The sequence below is a fragment of the Amblyomma americanum genome, chromosome 9 (genome assembly GCF_052857255.1).
Source record: "Amblyomma americanum isolate KBUSLIRL-KWMA chromosome 9, ASM5285725v1, whole genome shotgun sequence".
Taxonomy (NCBI): Eukaryota; Metazoa; Arthropoda; class Arachnida; order Ixodida; family Ixodidae; genus Amblyomma; species Amblyomma americanum.
This window is the reverse complement of record NC_135505.1, coordinates 71,376,780-71,396,627: the sequence shown is the minus strand read 5'-3', so window position 1 is coordinate 71,396,627 and position 19,848 is coordinate 71,376,780. Positions and strand designations below refer to the sequence as shown.

Below are 19,848 nucleotides of genomic sequence, written 5' to 3'. Positions count from 1 at the left end.
ATGTTATGGACCTCATGTTTTCCAAACAAAAGTGCGTTGGGAGCGTTTTCAGCAATCTTCAGCTGGGACAGCACACCATGGTGCTAATAACAATCACCGCAAACCACGGCCACAAACTCTCAAGTGGTCATTGCTGTGAACAGCTCAAGACAGCGCCCACGTCATTCGAGTAAAATCTATGACTGTCTCTCATACTACGAGTGATCAACGCATATGCCAGATGTCCCCATCAGGGTTTAATAAATGAGACTGCGATGAATACCGAGAGAAAGCTAAAAATAGAAAAGACGAAGAAGACTGAAAGTGGAAGAGCACCAGCGGTTCTCTTTGTTACCAGCCTGGCGCAACGTGCGCGATAGATAGCCTCAGCGCCGCCCGGGGAGCGACCTGGCGAGCCCCGAAGACTGGCTCGGTGAAGACTGGGACACCCGTCAGACTGGCGGGCGGGACCGAGCCGGAAATATCGAACGCTGGAATGGCGGCGCCCCGGGGCGCGTCCGGCGTGGATGTAAGGTATCGGTAATCGAAGGCGCCTTTCAAGTTCCGCTCATCGTTGCCTGGATTACCACCGTCACTGAGAATAAACTCGGCGCTGGTGACGGTCAGAAGTACGGGTGTCTTAATTTGCAATCCCCTTAAGCACTGAGTCCGGCAGGCTCCGCAGTAACACAGCGTGAGTTTTCACGGTCGTTCGTCTGCTGAATTCAGTGACGATGCGTCGTTTGCAAGAGTTTGGAACCCAAATATATGCTATACAGAGAGAAAAAAAGGCTGGCGGACGTTGAGCGAACCTTCTTCGGTCCGTGTTCGTTACAAAACCAATGCACCAGCTGCATACTCTACACTTGTTCCCTTCTCATGCGCTGAGGCAGGGACGCTGGAGGTGTAAATTCACCCGCCGTAGCTACTCAGTGGCGATGACACTCTGATACTCAGCAAGCGGTCATGGGTGCAATTCCGACAAGAGGCAGAGGAACGTAAATAAGAGTTACATAAATGATGAAGATCTTATTTACTGCGGTTTTGGCGCACGTTGTCGGAAGTTAGTTCGGAGCCTTCCATTTAAATCTGAATCCATGTTCTCAAGGTAGAGCCCCCTCTTTAGCTTCTGGAGGTAATGGGTTCGACACCGCGCTGCCGGCCACTTACCCATCCGTTTTCTCAAAGGAGCACAAGCTGTCGCCTAGCCTAGTGCTCGGCTTTCCAGGGTAGATGACTTGGAAAAGGAGCGTGCGCCTTCAAATTCGTCACTGTGGGCTTGAACAGGAAAAGGGCCACTAATGGTTTTTGTTGAACATAGCGGATACGAGCTTCGAAGCGTAAACGACCCGTCGAGAAAGTATAGGCCAGCGACCCTTTTCCGAAGCACTTAACCCCTGAAGATTCGAGCACCAGGTGGGGAAAAGCTTGTACCCAATAGAAAACAGGTGAGCACCAAGCACATTGGAAGGCGAAGCTGGAGAAAAAATTTATGCAAAAAAAATATTGAAGACGAGCGCAGCAGGTGGAGCCCTGAGTACAAAACCCCGGTATTTTGCGCCGTCTTCGAACCGAACTCCACCCGCATGCGAGGTGGATTAGGCCGAAGACCCCTTTCCCAAGCATTTCCTCCCTGTAAAAACCAAGTACAAGGCCGGGAGGAAGCTTGCAGAGATTAGAAACCGGTAGGCATACTGGGTGGCACTGGGTACCGAACCCAGAACCTCCGCACTAGGCTACCGTTGCGCTGACTTAACACCAGCTCTAGCTGAAAGGTTGAAAAAGTCCAGGTTGGACTGAGCTCTGCGCCGGATAGTCGGACACACATGTCGCACCAACTTTGCGAGCCCTGACGTGAATAGCGTGCGACCATTGTGAAGCGCACTGATCAACCGATAGTTCTGCGCTCGTGGTGGGCCAAGCGCTTTTGGTCACCTGCCGCGCGTCGCGCCGACTAAACGCCTAGCTCATTCCGCCCTTTAGGTACGGCGTGACTCATAGCCCCTCTCTTCCTTTCCACATGCCCTCCTCCCGGGGCAGCGTTCTGGCGCAGCCCGTCATATAAAATATTATAATTACAAGGAAGCACTACGCAAATTGACTTGCGAAAATGAACGCAAGGTGCTCCTTGCTTAAAAGAGAATGCACGCGGGCGTGATACGCACGTTGTTGGTGTTGAAGTCGTAATCCAGCTTGAATTGAAGCCTGCCCAGCTTCTCCTCGGACTTTTTGCTCTCACCGTCGCCCTCATTGTTCTCCATGTTGTCCTGCAGTTCCTCCATGTCCGGCTGCACCTGCGAACGAGCAAAAGAGAAGAAGTGTGAGACCAGAAACTGTGGTGCTCGAGGCTTCTGGACATCACCATTACCATCAGCACTGCTACCGGCACCATCTCTATCGTTCCATCATCTCAACAGACAAAGTCTCTCTCATCTCTGTCCTTCTACAGCTACAATCATCCTATCCCAGAAAATTCGAACTTTCATTTCTCTTCTCGCCTCTGTGGTGTTTCATGCTATCGTTCCTTCCCCTTGGTGTCCACTCTGTTGCTTAAATAGAGCAACAATCAAATCCATAGGTTCATAAGCATGGGTTGAGTGCCGTCATCACTCAAGGAAGTATAAAAGGTGCGTCGGATACCGACGGACGCGCTCATGCGCATTATAGCTGCATTATATTTGTGCTAAGATTAAAAGATGTTACAAGGTGCAATTTGCACATTTTCAAGATTTGGTCTGCTGAACCTGCAGAAGACAAGGCAATGCTACTATTTGAATTCAACTGGTCTCGTGTTCAAAGGAGACACAAACAATTGAATTCGCTGAGAAATGCAAGTCTAAAGTTTATGAGAGTAAGGACATGCTCGCACTGTCAGTTCCACCTGTCAAAGTTTGAAAACCAGTATTCTGCTAAATTTTTTTTTATGGGTATGGCACGAGAAAAGAAAACAAAAATTGCAATGAAAAGATGATAGTAGACTGCGACAGAGCAACACAGGCCGTACAGACCACTGCTCGCAGTTCAAAAATGTTTATTTAAAAAAAAGGATAACAGTTAGCAGGAAGCTAACCTTTCATGCTTCACCAGAAGAATGGCATATTCTGCGGTCACGATCAAAATAGAATAGTTGCGGCTGGAGCAGGGCGGAGGTAAATGCAAACCATTACGCGAGGCCGTTGCCCTCCAGTGAACGTAATCCAGCTGGTAGCGTTGTTCCGCGGTGTAATTTGCTCACACACGCTTGTCTGTTATGACAGGCTGTGATGAGAATTTTCGTTCAACATTTAAAATAGGCATAACAGAATCCAGACACCCTTGCAAAGCATAGGAACCATTGACCCTGGAGGCAAGGGGAATTCCCAAAGTATTGTAATTCAAACGTATCGACCGAATCCCTCCTCCTTGGCGTGACAACAGAAGCGTCAGTCATAGACACGTCCTTTACGACCATGTAGACCTCGACGGTTTACAAATCATTGTACTGAGACCTGTCATAATGCCGGCATAACCTCAACTTGTGAAGACCTTGCGGAGGACGAACACCTTCTGTTGTCCCCTGTTTGTACACACGAGCAGGTTAATGAGTTTACCTCAGCAGTTGCTTGACCGTTGTTTAGAGCTGTGCTTTGCTTTCCAGTGCAGTGGAGTGAGAAACAATTTCCACAGAGGAACATCACAAAATATGTGAGATATTTTTATCTTTTTCACTACCTCTCGAGCATGCGTAAGAGCTTAATTTAAAAGAATCTGGCAACGGCTTATGAAGGCTTTATAATTTTTTTTTAGTTGATAATGAAAGTTATTGATAAGGTGGAAACTTTTTCAGCGATACTGATATTAGGAAGTCAGGGATAATAACCCGTGAGACGTGAAGGTATGAGATAGTTTTAGGTTTCATAGTTTCGATAAAGTGTACAGACGAAACTGAAAGCCATGGATGTTTTGCGCGCCCGGAAAATAGATTTTGCTTAAAAAAATGCCAAAAATATGTTGCTGGTTTTGGCTCCTTTTTTATCAGAGATGCTAGACACGCACCACCTAAAACGGTTATATGAACTAGTAGAACTGACAGCTTTGGTGTATTTACGGCCTAATATGCCGCCGTGGCACCGTACCTCAGGCTTAGCAAGGTGACTGACGAGCCTATTTTCGTGTTTTTTTACCAGTACATGTCGAAAAAAAAAACACAGTAGAATCGGGTAACTGGAAGCAAAGTGGACATATCAAAACTCATCTGTACTTTGCAGTTGCCTCAGAAATTTGCCAATATAAGACGGGTCTTGTGAGGATTACCTGGAAGCTTGCTTATTGCGAAATATTGGTAACAGGTGGACTAAGGTAATACGACGGGGAAAAAACACAAAACTGAACACGGTCTATAGAACTGGCTGAAGCCACAATCAAGTGTGAATTTCAAGCTAGTAACTTCTGTGATCTGTTTCATGGAACGGGAATGATATGAAGCAATGCCACAACTATTCGGGCAGTCCTTGCGCACCTGAATATTTTTCACGGTATTAATCGATCCTTCATACTAACCTTTCCAGCATTTCATTAAAAGGCAGTGAAACCACAAATACAGACACACTCTTTTCATTAGCTGCAATGATGCAAGTGAACACTGAATTTGTTCTACTCCCGTCGTCTGCGCACAGTGGTCTTTATAAAAGCTTAAAGCGCAAGATGTGCTACATCAGCTCCCTGAATTTCAATGGAACGAAACTGTCTCGGTGTAGGCTTGCTTATGTTTAGCAGGCACCACAGCCTCATTTTAAAGACCATGGGCATAACTGAATTAAGGCATGCCTTAATGTCTCAATTTCAAGGGCATGGCCAAGTCTCGATTGCGGCATGCCTCAATGCCTCCATTTTATTGCACAACCATGCCTTGATTTCGACATGCCTTAATGCCTCGATTTAAAGAGCATGACCATGTCTCGATTTCGGCATGCCCCAATGCCTCAATTTCAAGTACATGGACGTGTCTCAAGTTCTGCACGGCTCAATGTGTCAATTTCAATGGCATGAGCATGCCTCAGTTTCGGCATGCCTCAATTTTAAAGGCCTCTCACCGGCCACGACAAAGGCGGCCTTGGAGATTTTTGGATATATAACTGTGCCCCCACGACCGCTGTCTCCGGAAAAATTGCAGCCGCCGGGGGAGTCTCTGTGCGTGCGATGTTCTTTTTTTTCTCAGATGCAGCTGCTTTTCGGAACGGAGCGGAACATGCGGCGGCTGCCAGCCCTCGGCAACAGCTGCGCTTCACAACCGTCCAAACAATGCAAGCGACTGCGCCGCGGCGCCTCCAACGCGGTTGACATAGAGCCCTAACCGTGTGAGTCTCGCGGGAGCCCAGAGCGATCGGCTCGGAAACACAGTCGTGAGGAGGAAAACAAAAGGGCACGCAGCTCGAATGCAAATGAAGCGATATAAGGATTGACCCTACGTGCCTCGTTCCTTATTGATATTGTTGTTTGTTATTTGCTTCCCTTCAGAGCTGCCCTCTGCGCGTAAGCCGAGGAATGTTAGTAACCCGAGTAGAAATAGTGGAACAATTCCATTGGACTTCTATTGCCCGTTGTTTCGGGCTGAACTGCAACGGTGGAATCGGTCACTCGGTGTGGTGAGGAATGGAAAGGAAATAGAATCGAAAGATAAGAGTTGTTTGTTTATACCGTTTGGCTCAGGGACACGGCGAATATGACATCTTTTGAGGGACAAGCAGGGCAATGAAAGTGCGGAATGTGCGCACATAAACATTCAGAAACCCAGGCAGGTCCGTGACTACAGCAATGTGTGCTCATGAAACTTTTGAAATCGCGTGTTGCATAGATCCTCAAATCACAATATGAGATTCTGGCGTGGTGAGTAATGCCTACGTTGACGATTCTATTTGTCACTAAACTGAAAAAGCGCTGTGGGTGGTGCAGACGAAGTTCAGTGGTGGACAGGTTGGGTAATTCGACTTCTAAGAAATTGCTCCAACTTAAAAAAAAATTGACACAAAGCAACAGCAGAGCCGAAAATTGGCAGGTTAGGTACTTCTGCTCCTCTTCGTTGGCCCGTATATTCCGCTTGCGCAATATTTCAGTGTTTAAATGCATTAACACCTCTTTTTGGCCTAGTTGGTGCATACTTGAATTCGAGAAAACCTAGCGCCAAAACCATGCAAACCACAAGGACGAACGACTTGCGTCTCGTCGTCGTTCGCCCTTGTGGTTTGCGTGGTTTTGGCGCTAGGTTTTCTCTAATTCAATTTCAGTGCCTACGTCAGCCGGACAGGGTATGAGTACAGTTGACGTCATCAAAGGAGAGAGATGGACTCAACTGATGATTCGACTCATGAAAAAGTGTACCAGCGTCAAATACACGACACAGAAAAGAAGCAAGCCGGACAATCGATGGGTCTTGTTCTGTCCGCTCTCCTGTGTATCGCACATTTTGCTGGCTCAACTGTTCAGAGCTTACAAAAATAAGGCGTCACCTGAATTCTATAAGCTTTTTGTACTGAACAGCTGTCCTTGATTACTCAGCAACTTGGCAGTCGCTTACTCCAGAATGGTATGAAGCGAGCTAGTGTTGAATCGTTATTAGGTGTGGTCGGCTTCCAGAGCAAGCGCTATTCGCTAATGTGACCTGTAACTTTTGCAACCCATCTTGCAATTAGACTGAGCATATTCATCTGTAATCTGATGATAGCCTCACGTACATTTGTCTACTCGCTAACGGTTAGGCTCTGCTCAGTGAAATAACAGGCAAGGTCTATTGCCTGTCACACCGCCATGCGAACTGTACCAACCGCTTTATTTCTAAATTCCTGCATGTCGAGGCAAGCGACGTTCATAATCACTTTTACTATAATCTGTTTTGTGCTCTAACGCCTAGAATGCATGGTGCGCAGTATTAGGTGTTTAAATAAGAAGCTGCGTAAATCAAAGTTCAGGCAGCAGCAGTGAAACCAAAATTATTTCAAGGAATATGCAGCCTAATTTAGATCTGCCCCATTTCAAGCAAGTGTGAAATAACGCTTGAGGTTCCTGCCCGTGTACACAGTCTCCTACCAGCAACAGCTCTTCCGTAGCGTACAGAACCACTCTGAGATTCCAATCGGTCGCGAAACTCGCGTGCTGGTGCCTGAATTAGTTTGCTGTTAACTACACACTTGGCTTACAAACAGAATCGGAAACAAGTTAAGTAAATTAAAGGCTAGTTAGGTAACTTAAATACGTTACCTTGCGTCGTAGTGTTCTGTCAAATGTTAAATTACAGCCAGTTATTAGAACGTTTATCCCTATATACCGTTCTGTTTACCGTGATTGAAATCGCCGCGAAGCGGCCCAACATCATAAATACCGAAAATGAACAACGGGACTTAAATGGCGTTTTCGTCATAGTTTGTTGCAGGTTTTGTGCGACAGGTGCCCTGAAGCACTAGCATTGAGGCGAGAGAAACAAGTTGCCTGGGCCACAGGGGTAATCGTACACAGTTCCGGTCTGGTGCTTACCACTATCCGTGCTCCGGCTAGTAAGAACAGCTAAGAGAAGGATAGCCAATGAACGGAGACAAGTAGCACTCAAACATGACCAGCTTTGAGCACGCAGAGGCAAGAAAGAAAAGCATAGCTTGGTTCATGCCGGATAATATGAGATGTAATTAGAAAAGAATACCTTACCTTCGCTGCCAACTCAAGTCGGGGTTCGGCCAAAGGCAGGACATGTACTACGCAGAAGGGCTACCGATCTGACATGCCTTCTGCAGTTAAGCATTGCCGAACGGATGCTTTAAGGAGGCAGGTCAACGCAAACGCTCAGCAAGGAAAGAACGATGCCATGAGCGGGGAGGCGGCGCTCACCTTCTCCTTGTAGGCGTTGCCCAGTAGCTGGACTCCCTTGAGGTCCACGGCTCCCTTGAGTCCCTTCTTGGCGTCCTTCTTGCGCCGGCGACACCAGCGCCGGAGGCAGCAGAAGCAAATGCAGAGCAGCAGCAGCGCCACTGCGATCAGGATCATCACGATGCCCCAGGGAGGAACTGCGCACCACACGACAGGCGGCATGGTTGATGGGGGGAAGGGGGGGGGCACGGACAGTGGCTTAGGCACCCGGAATATACCGTTGAGAAAGGTTAGTTCATAATCAAGACAGTTCCCCTCGCCACTGCATACGAATCCCGGCAACGTTGTGTCCTCGTGGCTCATGATTATATCAGTAATGATGAGGTCATTGCCATGACCGCGACTTCGTTTCATAGGCCTTGAACCTGAGGCTGTACCAAAGGACTGGCGTTGTTTTTTTTTTTTGCAAGCACGGTATTAGCACGGTATTGCAGGCACTGTTATTAGTGTGGCTGTTGGACCGAAATGATGACCAGGGTATTCGTGTGGTGGTAGCAGATAGAGCTAAATGCAGAGATGGACCGGCACTTCGTAGGAAAAGGACCTGACTGTTGTCCAGGATAGACATGTTGTTATTCACTTTTGGAGTGGCGCGTACCCACAGTGGAGCATTGGCCAGGGTGCTTTGTACAGTCAAACAGCCATGTGCATAGCCTGTTTTACTGCTTCTACAACGTCGTTTTTTTCGGCTGCCTCTATAGATTCGGCAATATAAATCAAAGTTGTTTAGTATGTGCTCGCTCTCCGTCCCACTGAAAAATGAAAACATAGAAACGCAGTAGCCGGCTTCATCCGAAGAAACCAATTGCTATGCTGTCCCGTTCTTGGATATAGGCTGGTCTTTGGCTATTACTACTTTTCCATAAATTACAGCCATGCACTGCCTGTTTTCATTTCGTGTCCACCATGTTAGGCTCTGCTTTCTTGAGGAACGCAAAATAGCAGGGTGAATTATCTAAAGTTCTTCAGCAATATCCGCTGATATTCTTTTTTAAGTGTATTTTATAAGCGCGACACAGTTTTGTTCTTAATTTCACACAGGGCCGTTCTTTATGCAAACACGTTATGTGCGGCGGGTACGTTTATTTATTTCTATTCAGCCATACTCTCGAACTGTATCTATATGGTTCTGTGCAAGCATTCATAGTCGATACTGCGATGTGTGCGCACTAGAGAGATGTGCACACTGTCGTATAATATGACAAAATGCTCAGTTGTTAGTCACAAAACGAGAACGTATAACATTTTGATTGAAATGGGCACAAGCTGTTCTCCCCTTTTAAAATATTCCCTTACGAACTTGTGAAATGCTGTAACGCTACCTCTGCCGAGATGAGAAGCGTCGCATCTGTTTTTGAATGCCACATAAATAATTTTCCCTAATAAATTTGATTAGCTGCATGGTTGCAGGCCGCGTGCTATGCACAGTGTTGATCTATGAACAGCAATTATCATTTAATATAAACTGCATTTACTTTTATTTCTTCGTCAAGTCTGTCAAGTCTGGCCTGAGGAAGATGATATGTTTCAAGAAAATGTGAATTATTTTTATTTCCAGTATCTATAAGCGGTTGCATGATACGTAAACTGAATTGCCTCTCTCAGGTTAGAAATGTGTTTCTCCGATGTGCAGTGGTGTGCCACACTACGACGCGCCAGTCGAACAATATACCCTGTCCTGTCAGCAACCAAAACCGTGGAGTCATAGACCGATCCATAGCTAGCTTTTAATCGTATCGTTGCAAATAACTGAATTTTTCGTATCATAGAATGACTCGCGAAAGTGTGATCATCTCAAGTGTGCTCCAACTCATTTTTCTGCAATAGAATGCATACGAGCACAGAAACAACCATGCGTTGTCGCATGACTGATTTACAATACGCAAGAAATGGCTACGTCTGGTGTTGGCCCTGATTACAAATCTAGGCTGCTACCATCAACGATATACTATGGAGCTTTCACGCAAAGTGAACAAGGGAGGGGGTGGGGGCTCAGGGTGCCTGGCCAAGGTTTTGATAAGATGACATGCCTTCGTCTATACTGTCCACCCTGAGGCTCGTCATTCCTTCTTCACTTTGCGTTGTCGAGAAACCCACCACCCTGCAATTTATTTACTATGCATATGGCGTGAAGCTCTTGTGGTTAAAAGCAAAATGCAATGTAGACTGAAAATAACCGGTGTTCTAATAGCACATAAACAAAACAGTGCAACAAGTGACTTCACGCAAAAGAATTTTGTTGCGCCTGAAGAAAGAAAAATTCAGCCTCACTGCGGCAGCCATAAACCGAAATAATAAGGTGTTTTCTTCCTAAACAGAACAAGACGAATACTCCAAATGATCGGAGGAAACCGCAACCGAACCCTTTGTTCCTTCTTTCATGCTGGAACAGCATCACGCTTAACGAAACTGCTCTCGTCGACTATACACATCGTGCAAAGTGGAAATAGATCAGTACCACTCCTACTCGAGATATCTTTCGGCAACTCCCCTGAAGCAGATATTTATCCCTTCCGTACATTCCCACGCACTCGCGAGTGCCCCTTGGGCCCCCGCGTCGCCCGCTTCTTTTGTGGTGAGAACCATTTCCGCGAGCTCCGTACTCAAACAGACCGGCGTCTCCTTGCCGAAGACACCATTACATGGCGTGCGAATCCATCCTGATCATGCAACGCCCACGCTTGAGCATAGTGCACTAGACAGAACTTCCTACATTAATAATAAAAGCAACCTATAGGTAAACGGAACATAAAAGAGCCTCCGACATCAGTGCAAATCTTTCCATCGAAGCGTCTACTAGACGGCAATGGCCTGAGGAAGCATTTTCTGCTGCCCTTCTCACTAAAGGTTATGCTTTGCATCGTTGGTTTTCCTGAAGCATTTCATAGCCTGCTGTCTAAAACGGCGAGCACTTTTTTTCTTTCTTTTTTTTCTTTTTCGCGGATGCGAGGATTCCTCAGAGAACGTGATGCGAAGACAGTCAGTTATGTGGGATATTGGCGCCCGCTACTGTCAGGACTGCGCTCAGCATTGTTTCCGTTTACTTTGCGTTCCGTTAACGCAGGCTCAAACCGCACAGGCCAACGCCGGTCTTGACTTTGGCATCGATGTATGAAGGCGGTATCACGCTTAGAAAGTTTGATAACAAAATTGCAGGGTTCGAATCAAGGCTATTAGAGCTGCCCATCGAAGTACGCTTGATTGGTTCAGACCACTAACATCGCATGCGATGCCTTGCATGTAGTATGCTTTTCTCGAATGCGTATATACAGCGCAGATGTTGGATGATTTTGTGATTGGTAATTTTTCCATTGCTGCCCGTCTTCTTTTAGTGACATGCTTGTAATGACGTCACAGCACTGAGGTTACGTAGGCGGCTTAGAGGGCTCTGCTGCAGTAGCTCTGCGCTAGATGGCTCCATTTGCGCTGACGCCACGGCACAGGGTCCATAGCTGGTGCTGCTACACCAATGCCGGCGGATACAGCAGGAATGGTATAATGACAACTTCGCTGCAATAGAAAGTGTTTTGAAATGTATTTACTGCGCACTTGACTGCCGTAAACTCACCGTGACGCAAAGACCAGAACAAAATCATGTAATAAAACGATCAACAAAAAAAAAACATGCGCCAGGAATCGAGAGGAGCGTGACGCTACATGCTCAGGGTTGCTCATGAGATTCCCTGCCTTGAGGCGCCCAGTTTTCCAGATATTATTGTTTGAAAAAGAAAAGAAAAACACGTCGATACTATTTTCATCAAGAAACAAGCAAATGAACAAAAGAAGGAAAGAACGAAGAAAGGCCAGGCGCGCTAAACAACAAACAAACAGCAAAGGAAGCAGCAAAACCTATGTGTGGGAAACACGGGCACTTGTCAAACAAGAAAAAAAATGCACACGGGGCAAAATCAGAGGTACAACATGAGTGAGGCGTAGGCCTAATGAAACCTAATTAGGTTGTGCTTTTAGGTCACTTTAAGGGTAACATAATTTATGCTTCATGGAAGATACTATGAAGGAAGAAAGGCGCGGCAACTGCATCACTCTAGGTGCACATTTCAAGGACTGCGTGGGTGAAACGAATGGAGGAAGCGAAAAGCAAGAAGGGAGGAGGAAACGGCCGTGCGTGCATGACTGCGGTGCCAGGCGTGCGTGGGCGATTCCTACCCACTCGTGGTCGATACTATGGGCTGTATTCACCACACCGGTGCGCGGGTCGAAAACATTGCGTTTGGGTTGTTCCACTCGCTTTGTGCACGCGCGATTCCTATTCTACCTGCACCACTGGAAAACTGCCAGGGCAAAATCTCGTTTTCTTACGCGGTGCTCGATTGATTGATTGAAAGCTTTATTGAGAGAATGGCAATTCTCCGTTTCTTGGGAGGTCCGCCTATTCCGGCAGCCCATTGGCCTGTGCCGCAGCATGTGCCCTGCGAACGAGTCCTGGTCGTTGCTGGTCGCGGACCTCGCTGTGCAGAATGACCTTCCACTGCTCCAAATTGGGGTTAGGAAGTCTGTCAATCGCGGGATTGAATTGGAATGCTCACACTATGTGAAAAGCGATAGCTATTTCTCCACAGTGTGGGCACTGGGGTTTGTAGAGTAAAGGATACCATTGATGGAGTCTAAGTGGTGTTACGAGAGTGTTTGTAGACCAAGTCGGGGTTCAAAACACAACTCCTTTCCAATCTGTTTCTGCGTCTAGTGGCATATAACTGTGTGCGAGATGTTTTCTGCCAGACAAAAAAAAAAGAAAAGAAGCACCAGCGGAAGTAACATATGGTATGCAATATACTGCTAAATGCTCACGCTCCTATGCCTAAAAGCATAACCTCCGCGAAAGCTACCGCTCGGTTTTTGCTTGTCTTTTGCTAAAGCCTAATGCGTACATTAAAGTCTAAGACTTGAAGACTCTGGGATGCCACAAGAATGACAACGTGATGGTCATGTGACTGCCTGCTAATGGTCGATCCTACGAAATCCGCAACTGCGTTGTCAGTATAACAGTTCTTGCTGTAATGCTGTATTTTATAAGTGACTTATATATTTGTTTACGGTCGTGCCTGCGACCAGAAGCCTAATTAGAATTCACACAGCGTTATTTCAGCTCTTCCGGTCACTTGAAGTTGAGAAAGATTCATAGCCTGTCGTATTAAGCCCAAATTCAGGGACCACCGCATGAAAAAACCGTCTCCGCTTTCTTCCCCCCCCCCCCCCCCCCCCCCCCTATCAACCAGTGCCTTCTCCACGGCTGCCGCCCAAATCCCGGTCGCAAAACAAGTGAGATCGATGGAAGTCCGCGGGAAGCGCACAGGGGCGCAAACAAGCAAAATGACGCATAAACAAAAGAAAAAGACTTCCGCGCTATAGCTGGGAGAATACCTGATGTCAAAGGAGTCCATGGGCATCGGTTCAGCGGGCGCGCGTCTGCCATAACAACGAAACTCTGCCTCCCTCCTCCTTCTCTTTGCCCCTGCCTCCGCTATATTGAATATCAGGGTCCCCGTGGGATAAAAAGGATGGCGACGCGGACGCAGATAGCGCGCCAGCTAGTTTTGATGCAAAGCGCGTCTCCTTCCGTTCGATTCGGCGCCTCTGGAGCGCAGTGCGTAGAAGACGACGAGGGAGGGGTCAGCGCAGAGGCCGGCCTCATGGCAGGAAGGAGAATAGCACGGACTATGTGTTGAAGCTTTCTCGCTGGCTGGCCCGCCATTTAACAAAAAATAAGGGTCTTCTGGCTAAGATTCAGATCCCCATAGAGGGTTTTTTTGCGTTGAACTTATAATGAGGTGGCCTTTTTCTATAGCTATATTTGACAGAATTAACCAGAAGCATATCTTTTGCGTGAAAGACACAAGGCGAACTTGTTGCATAAGCACGATTGTAGGTTTTGTGGACTGCAAGAAATAAACGGCTATACTTGCTTTCCTACTCGGTACAGACAATCTGATACTCTTTATTATACACTTGTCTCATCCCAACAGAGCTTCTGTTCCAAATGTAAAGCGCTCATGAAGTTACCCAAACGTGAGCGCATAGTAAGGTGGCAGTTGCCGTGCAATACCTTACCCTAATCTTATTAAGCAATGTTTTTTTTTTAAAATCTGTTGGGCCCATATTCGAACAGAAATGACAGAACGCCTCATGCCCTAAGCGTGAGAGTAAATACAAATACACTGACGCGATGAAAAAAAAAAAACCGTCTTCTGAGGCGTAACCCCAAGCGAAGAAAGCTCATTGATTTTGAAAAGCTCCCTGCGACAGCCTCTCTATAAATGTGATTTGTTCAGTGCAGCAAGGTTTTGTAGTTTCTTTCATTCTGCCAGTTAGGATAGGCACAGCGGTAAAAGCGCTCTCGTTCGAATAACTGCCCAACGGGTGGGAACAATACATTAAAATTCACGCCATTCGGTTCAAACGCCCACTAACACAGCTTAACCTGAGGAGACGCAAACGCCGGTTATTAAGACTGACAACGAGAAGAGGCGCTTGTCCGCCGTTTCGGAACTGTGTTGTTCTCGTTCTTGGTTCACGTTCTCGTGGCTGCACGGCGACAGCCGGTAGTTTTTCGTCGTCGCTATGTCATTTCAAATTTTCGTGTCCATGACTGAACATTTTCTACAATGGCGTAGGCAATGTTCCATCTCATGCGATTTGTTTGATCTTTCTGTCACCAGCTTCTTTATCGGAAGATTGACGGCACCTAACAAAATGAGGTAGATTTGTTAGTCGGTGCAGGCTGAGTGGCTGACATTGTGGTTATAGCATTCGATGGGCATAAAGAACCAGAAAAAACAGACTTCGCGGAACAAATCTCAAGTGAAAGAGAATTTCGAGCCAGATGCTGCTTATTGAATGGCATATACTTTGTAACCAATGCTTCTAGAGAAACCCTGGGATGTGGAGGAGGTTTCAATAAGCAGTGTAATTACTCAACAGCGCCCACATGATCGAAGCACTAGGACTATAGGTGAAAATCATACAGCTTTCTCAGAAACTTCGGAGTTCAGAAACTTGTTCTGATGATGGATTTTCATGGCGCAAGGGCATCTATGGCCAAAGAGCGCCATGGCACAAGGTATTTTTAAAATTCTCAAGGTGGGGCCGATGACCCATTTCCAAGCGTTTCACCCTAAATAAGCCGAGCACCAGACCAGGGGAAAGCTTGTACCCATTGTATCAGCGGTGGGTACCCGGCGGCACTGGGGTCGCACCCCGCACCTCCCGAATGCGAGGCGGATGCTCAACCACTTGGCCACCGCTGCGGTGCGAAACTTGTTCTGTATTAGTTTATAGCTCCCTTTCATATCTTGTAATTCTGCCTGAAATCGATATAGCTTTTGCTTATAGCTTTTCTAGCAAGAGACGGTTTGCGCTTAAGGGACATTTAAGAAAGAGGCAAGACGGGTTGAGCGCTTGCCCCGCCTTGCATCTGATGTGAATGCACCTGATGCGCTGCTCATTTTTCTATACACGATACGCACAAACTTTCCCAATTACTGATTCTGATGAACAACGTAACTTATATACTTGCACAGATTTCTGTCGTAGAGCCATGGCTATATATGCTTAGGTGGGTGCTAGCGAGTAATTTCCCCGTATACAGCCATAACAACAGCGCGCAAAAAAACTCAATGTTCACATACGCCCGTCCTTCCTGGCGCTGTCAGTAAGCAGTAAAAAAAAAATTAGACCTTGTCATTTGCTCGAACAGCTTAACCTCGAGGTCCAAACTTGTTGCGTCCCTGCTGCCTCTCAGGTTCGCGACGGGTTTTCAGCCACAGTGTCCCCAAGAAGCAGCGTATTCGAGCTTGAGGCTTATCTTCGTTCACAAGACCGAATTGCGCACTCTCCTGACGAGGCCGACCTGTTCAATCTTCCCAAGTAAGAAGAACAATGCGTTGTTGCCGTGGTAACAGATGAGGTGACGGAGTTGCACCAAAAATAAGAGCTCAAGAAGAAAAAGAGAAAGACACTTGCGAACTTCCACCTGTCAATACGGTTGAGCGTTCCGGAGGAAAAGGTCAGAGGTTGGCGATGGCCCTGGAGCTTTACGTCTGTCATTTCTTTTTGGTCGCCTTGGTTTTAGCTTGTAAGATTCTCCGAAAGAAAAAGAGGCTTCGCGCTTCAGAGGGGGATTGGCTGGTGGAATCGCCAATTCTCCGAGGTCCTCACGAATAACGATAAGAACCATGAGCTCTCATTACAGTCGGGGCCGTTACGAAGACAATGATGCCGTTTCTTTCCTACTGTGACGTCAGAAGAAAGAAAAGAGTTATTCGCCGACAACGAATCGAAGTCATGGATTGACATTAATAAAGCCTGTTTACCAAGTTTTTGCTGCATGTTAGAAAACTATGAAGACGCGTAATTAATATTAAGACAGGAATGCGATAGCTGCAGATATAATTTGTCGCAGATTCTGTTTGAACTGCTGCGTGTATTTGCGTCTCTACGATTGTTTGTTCATCAACCACGACATTGAGACTACTAGCTCCAGTAGTGCGTATCCGTTATACTGTGAGGGTGCAACATTTGCATGTATCACATTTTTTCTGATTTTTTTATTGAAAGTTGCTAACAACCCTGTGAACACTTTGTGATGATGCTACAAGGCCACGAGACCTCTCTCGACCAATAAGGGTGTCCCATTAGGGCAGGTTGTGATGACGTCGCAAAGAAACGTGACCTCTCTCGACCAATCAGTGAATTTCGTGGCGCAGGACATCGGCGGGGTTTTGGTCTCTAATGCTGTCTAATGCTGTCGCATTAAAAAAAAACAAACAGGCTGATGCAAGTGAATCCGCAAGCCTACTCTACAACATGCCTCAAAACACACAACGTCTCTAAGGGATGTAAAAACCCAGTTTTAATTGTCATTATTGTTTATTGATGCGTTATATAAAATAACATTTCTGAATGACATGTGCGCTTCTAAATGGCGTGTTTCTATGTGCAAGTTGAGAGCAGGTAGTCAAATAAAAAAACGAAAATCCCACTAAGAATTGCGCATAAAGGCATTTGTTTGCCTAGTGCGCTTCTATTATGCCTTCTGTAGTTGCTTGCAAAGCTTACTAAAGAACTGATTCAGTCATTAATGATAAGCGCCACGAAAACTTATCTTTTGAGTGCTCTCTGCGTTTAGACAGCCTAAAATGAGCTGTCTCATCAAGCATAGAACTGTTTTACCGGCATTTGAAGCATCTCTTCAATAGTGTACAGATATTCCCCTTTTGAAAATAAATCTTTCGGCGGCTACGTATAAGATCTTTGATCTCAGCGACTTTCGAAGAAAAGGTCCCCGAAGAAATAGATCTCGTAACGACCACCTTTAGGAAGATAACCGTTTGAAGAAAGCAGGAATAATCATCGCATACCTTTTAGAGGCGACTTGTCTGATGAAAGGCATGCGCAAACTAGTTTTACAAGAACCCGCTTTTAAAGGTCCTGTGTGTAGTTCCAGCACTGCTTTATATCGACTATTATGAACCAAGTAGACCAAAACGCACACCAGCAAAATAAGAAAAAGTTTTGATGTACCGCAGCCTCAAACTCGTGGGCTGTGTCGAGAGTCTGACGAGTGGTGAAGGTGACACAAAATGCAAGACGTATTACATCAAGGCGACATAGCTAGTGCCGAAATTTGGCGGGAGCTGGAAAAACGAGCATACTACAACAGCTCGACGCACTCAGCGCCATGGATGTAAACAAGGTTAGGTTCGGCTTTGAAGAAGTAAAGGCACGTTGGAGCGAATACGGAAGAACGCGCTTTCGCCAACGTGCATCGTAGGGACTTAATTCAGCGGCTGTACCTGAGCGTCCCAACGCGGTAGTGGGAGGCTGTAATCTGACTTCAGTACAAGTTGAGAAGCGCATGAATGCCATGCTTCAAATGTAAAGCCGTGCACCATTAAAGTTTTGCGGACACTGTGACGGAGTTAGCTGGCGTGCGTTCTTTCATTAAACGCAGTTCACTTTGCGTACAATGTTATTTAGCGCACGTGTCGCATTAGGATGCTTTTTATGGCTTGTATTATGAAGAACACGTGTCCTATAATATAGAGTATGTTTGTTCGGGGTGTTTCGTGTCATATTTTGCAGGGGTGCCAAATTAATGCTTTTGTTCTTGAATGAGCCGTGGCAGTTCCTGAAATAAGCATAGAGAGTGGGACGCATGAAATGTTCGGCTATAACACGCTACGATGTGAAACAGCGACGTGGTTATGATAACCTCTGAAAAATCCGGCAGAATAAAACAAATTAGAGCCCAGATTAGCAGCAGCCGTTATTGCAAACAAGAATCAGCACGTTGTGAACTGCGTCGGCAGTGTTTGCATCTTCGTTGAAAGTAGACAACGTACTACGCACACTGCATGAAGTTACATCCTAAACACAATACGCCTGTTTGGGAGTAAAAAAAGAGTAAGCGGTCATCTATATCACTCCCTTTTTTAAAAGGGAGGGTTATAGATGACAGCTGACTTCCTTTTTACTGCTTTTTGTTTGGAGTGCAGGTTTACTCTTTTTAGATTCGAAGCTGGTGGAGGGGCCTTATGAACCGTGAAAGTGCATCATGACGTAAGCTCTGGTCTTGCGTACCATGTGGTCTTTAGTGCAGTTCAGCGCTTGCTCCCGCATACTTCTCAAAAGAGCTTCGAAGCAGTTTTAGAGACTTTTCATGGAATATATAAATTTTGCTGGAACTTAACACTGAAGTTCCTGCTAATAGGTTGGTTGCAATGTCAGGATCAAGGTTTTCTGCAATGCATATAGATTCGAGAAACAACAAAAATGTATGTGCATATTGAACGCTTGGCCTTTCACGTAAAAACTTCAATGGCCGTAGAAAGCGAAAAAAAAAAGAGTAGCACCGTACATAGCTCGACCTCCAGTTACATCGAAATTCTGCTTTTGTTCCCCTTTATTACAACCTTCACATGTGCCTTTTCTATCAATCGGATGCTTTTCTTTACACTTTGGCATAAAACGCTAAAAGGCAGCGAAAAGAGAAAAGCCAGGGTTAGCAGCTGCCTCGCTAATTCACTCAATATGCGATCAAGACCGTTTTTGTGGCAATTTTTTCATTGCCAGTGTACACTTGTTGAGTTAAAAGCGACACGTATTGCCATACGTTACGAAACCATCAATTTGGCCTTCGTCTTTCGGCGAAGTGCTAGCATATAATGCACAGCTCTTCCAGCTTCAAACTAGCTTAGACGCGAGCTTTTTTTTTGTTCCAGGGCAGGTAATTTTCATTCGTGACATCATGAGAGAATGATGGCTTTTTAGCCGAGATTGGGGCAGGATTTCCAGCAGGAGCGCATTAAAAAGAATGGCCAGAAAGAGTTTTATTCGGAAAGAGAATAATGCACTGGTTAGCTAAACCTATGCACCGAGCGTTTCGCCGTGATGCAGAATATCGGATAACTTTCGTTAGCAATATAAACACAAAAAGCGCAAGCGATTGAACACATCCGTCTTGGTTGCACTTTTAAAGCAGTGTTCCGCTTGTGCATTCCATTAAAATGGAACTGCTTAAAATGCTGCTTGACTTTTTTTGTTGCCGTGCTAACGGGAGAAAGGAGACATTATTCTCTTGGGGGCTGCTTTAAATAGCCGAAGTTCTGCCATTATGTCATTATGCAAAGTTTTATACCTTTCGGGGCCTTAGGAGTATTGCACAAGAAACGCATTAGCAGAGGTGCCTTTATGTGCTCCCTGCAGCTATTATTTTGCAGACGCTGATGGACGGAAAAGGCTCTCAAACTGTGCGTTTCATAAATCGTTAGCATTATCTTCTATCATTGCTAGAATTTTTTTTTACAACGCGATTGAAGCCTTGTATGGCGGATTTCAAGCCGGAAAAGTGGTTCGCCGTGTTTACATAACAAGCTGCTTTTAAATTTCAAGATAACAGAGAAAAGAAGCTTTACGCCTTATTTAAAATACAAGTTTTAGGCGACGTCTGCATTGTAA

At 46.0% G+C, this 19,848-nt stretch overlaps 1 protein-coding gene across 4 annotated transcripts in view; it reads right to left on the bottom strand.

Moving 5' to 3' along the window:
• The window catches only part of Syt1 (Synaptotagmin 1), a 162,055-nt gene that overhangs the window by 40,027 nt on the left and 102,180 nt on the right, over positions 1-19,848 (bottom strand). For all 4 annotated transcript variants that reach the window (XM_077638395.1, XM_077638394.1, XM_077638397.1 and 1 more), the window contains exons 3-4: positions 7,834-8,009; positions 2,145-2,273 (exon numbers count right to left, since the gene is read on the bottom strand). In XM_077638395.1, coding sequence (XP_077494521.1) covers positions 2,145-2,273; positions 7,834-8,009 — 305 coding nt within the window. The remainder of the gene's footprint in view (positions 1-2,144; positions 2,274-7,833; positions 8,010-19,848) is intronic.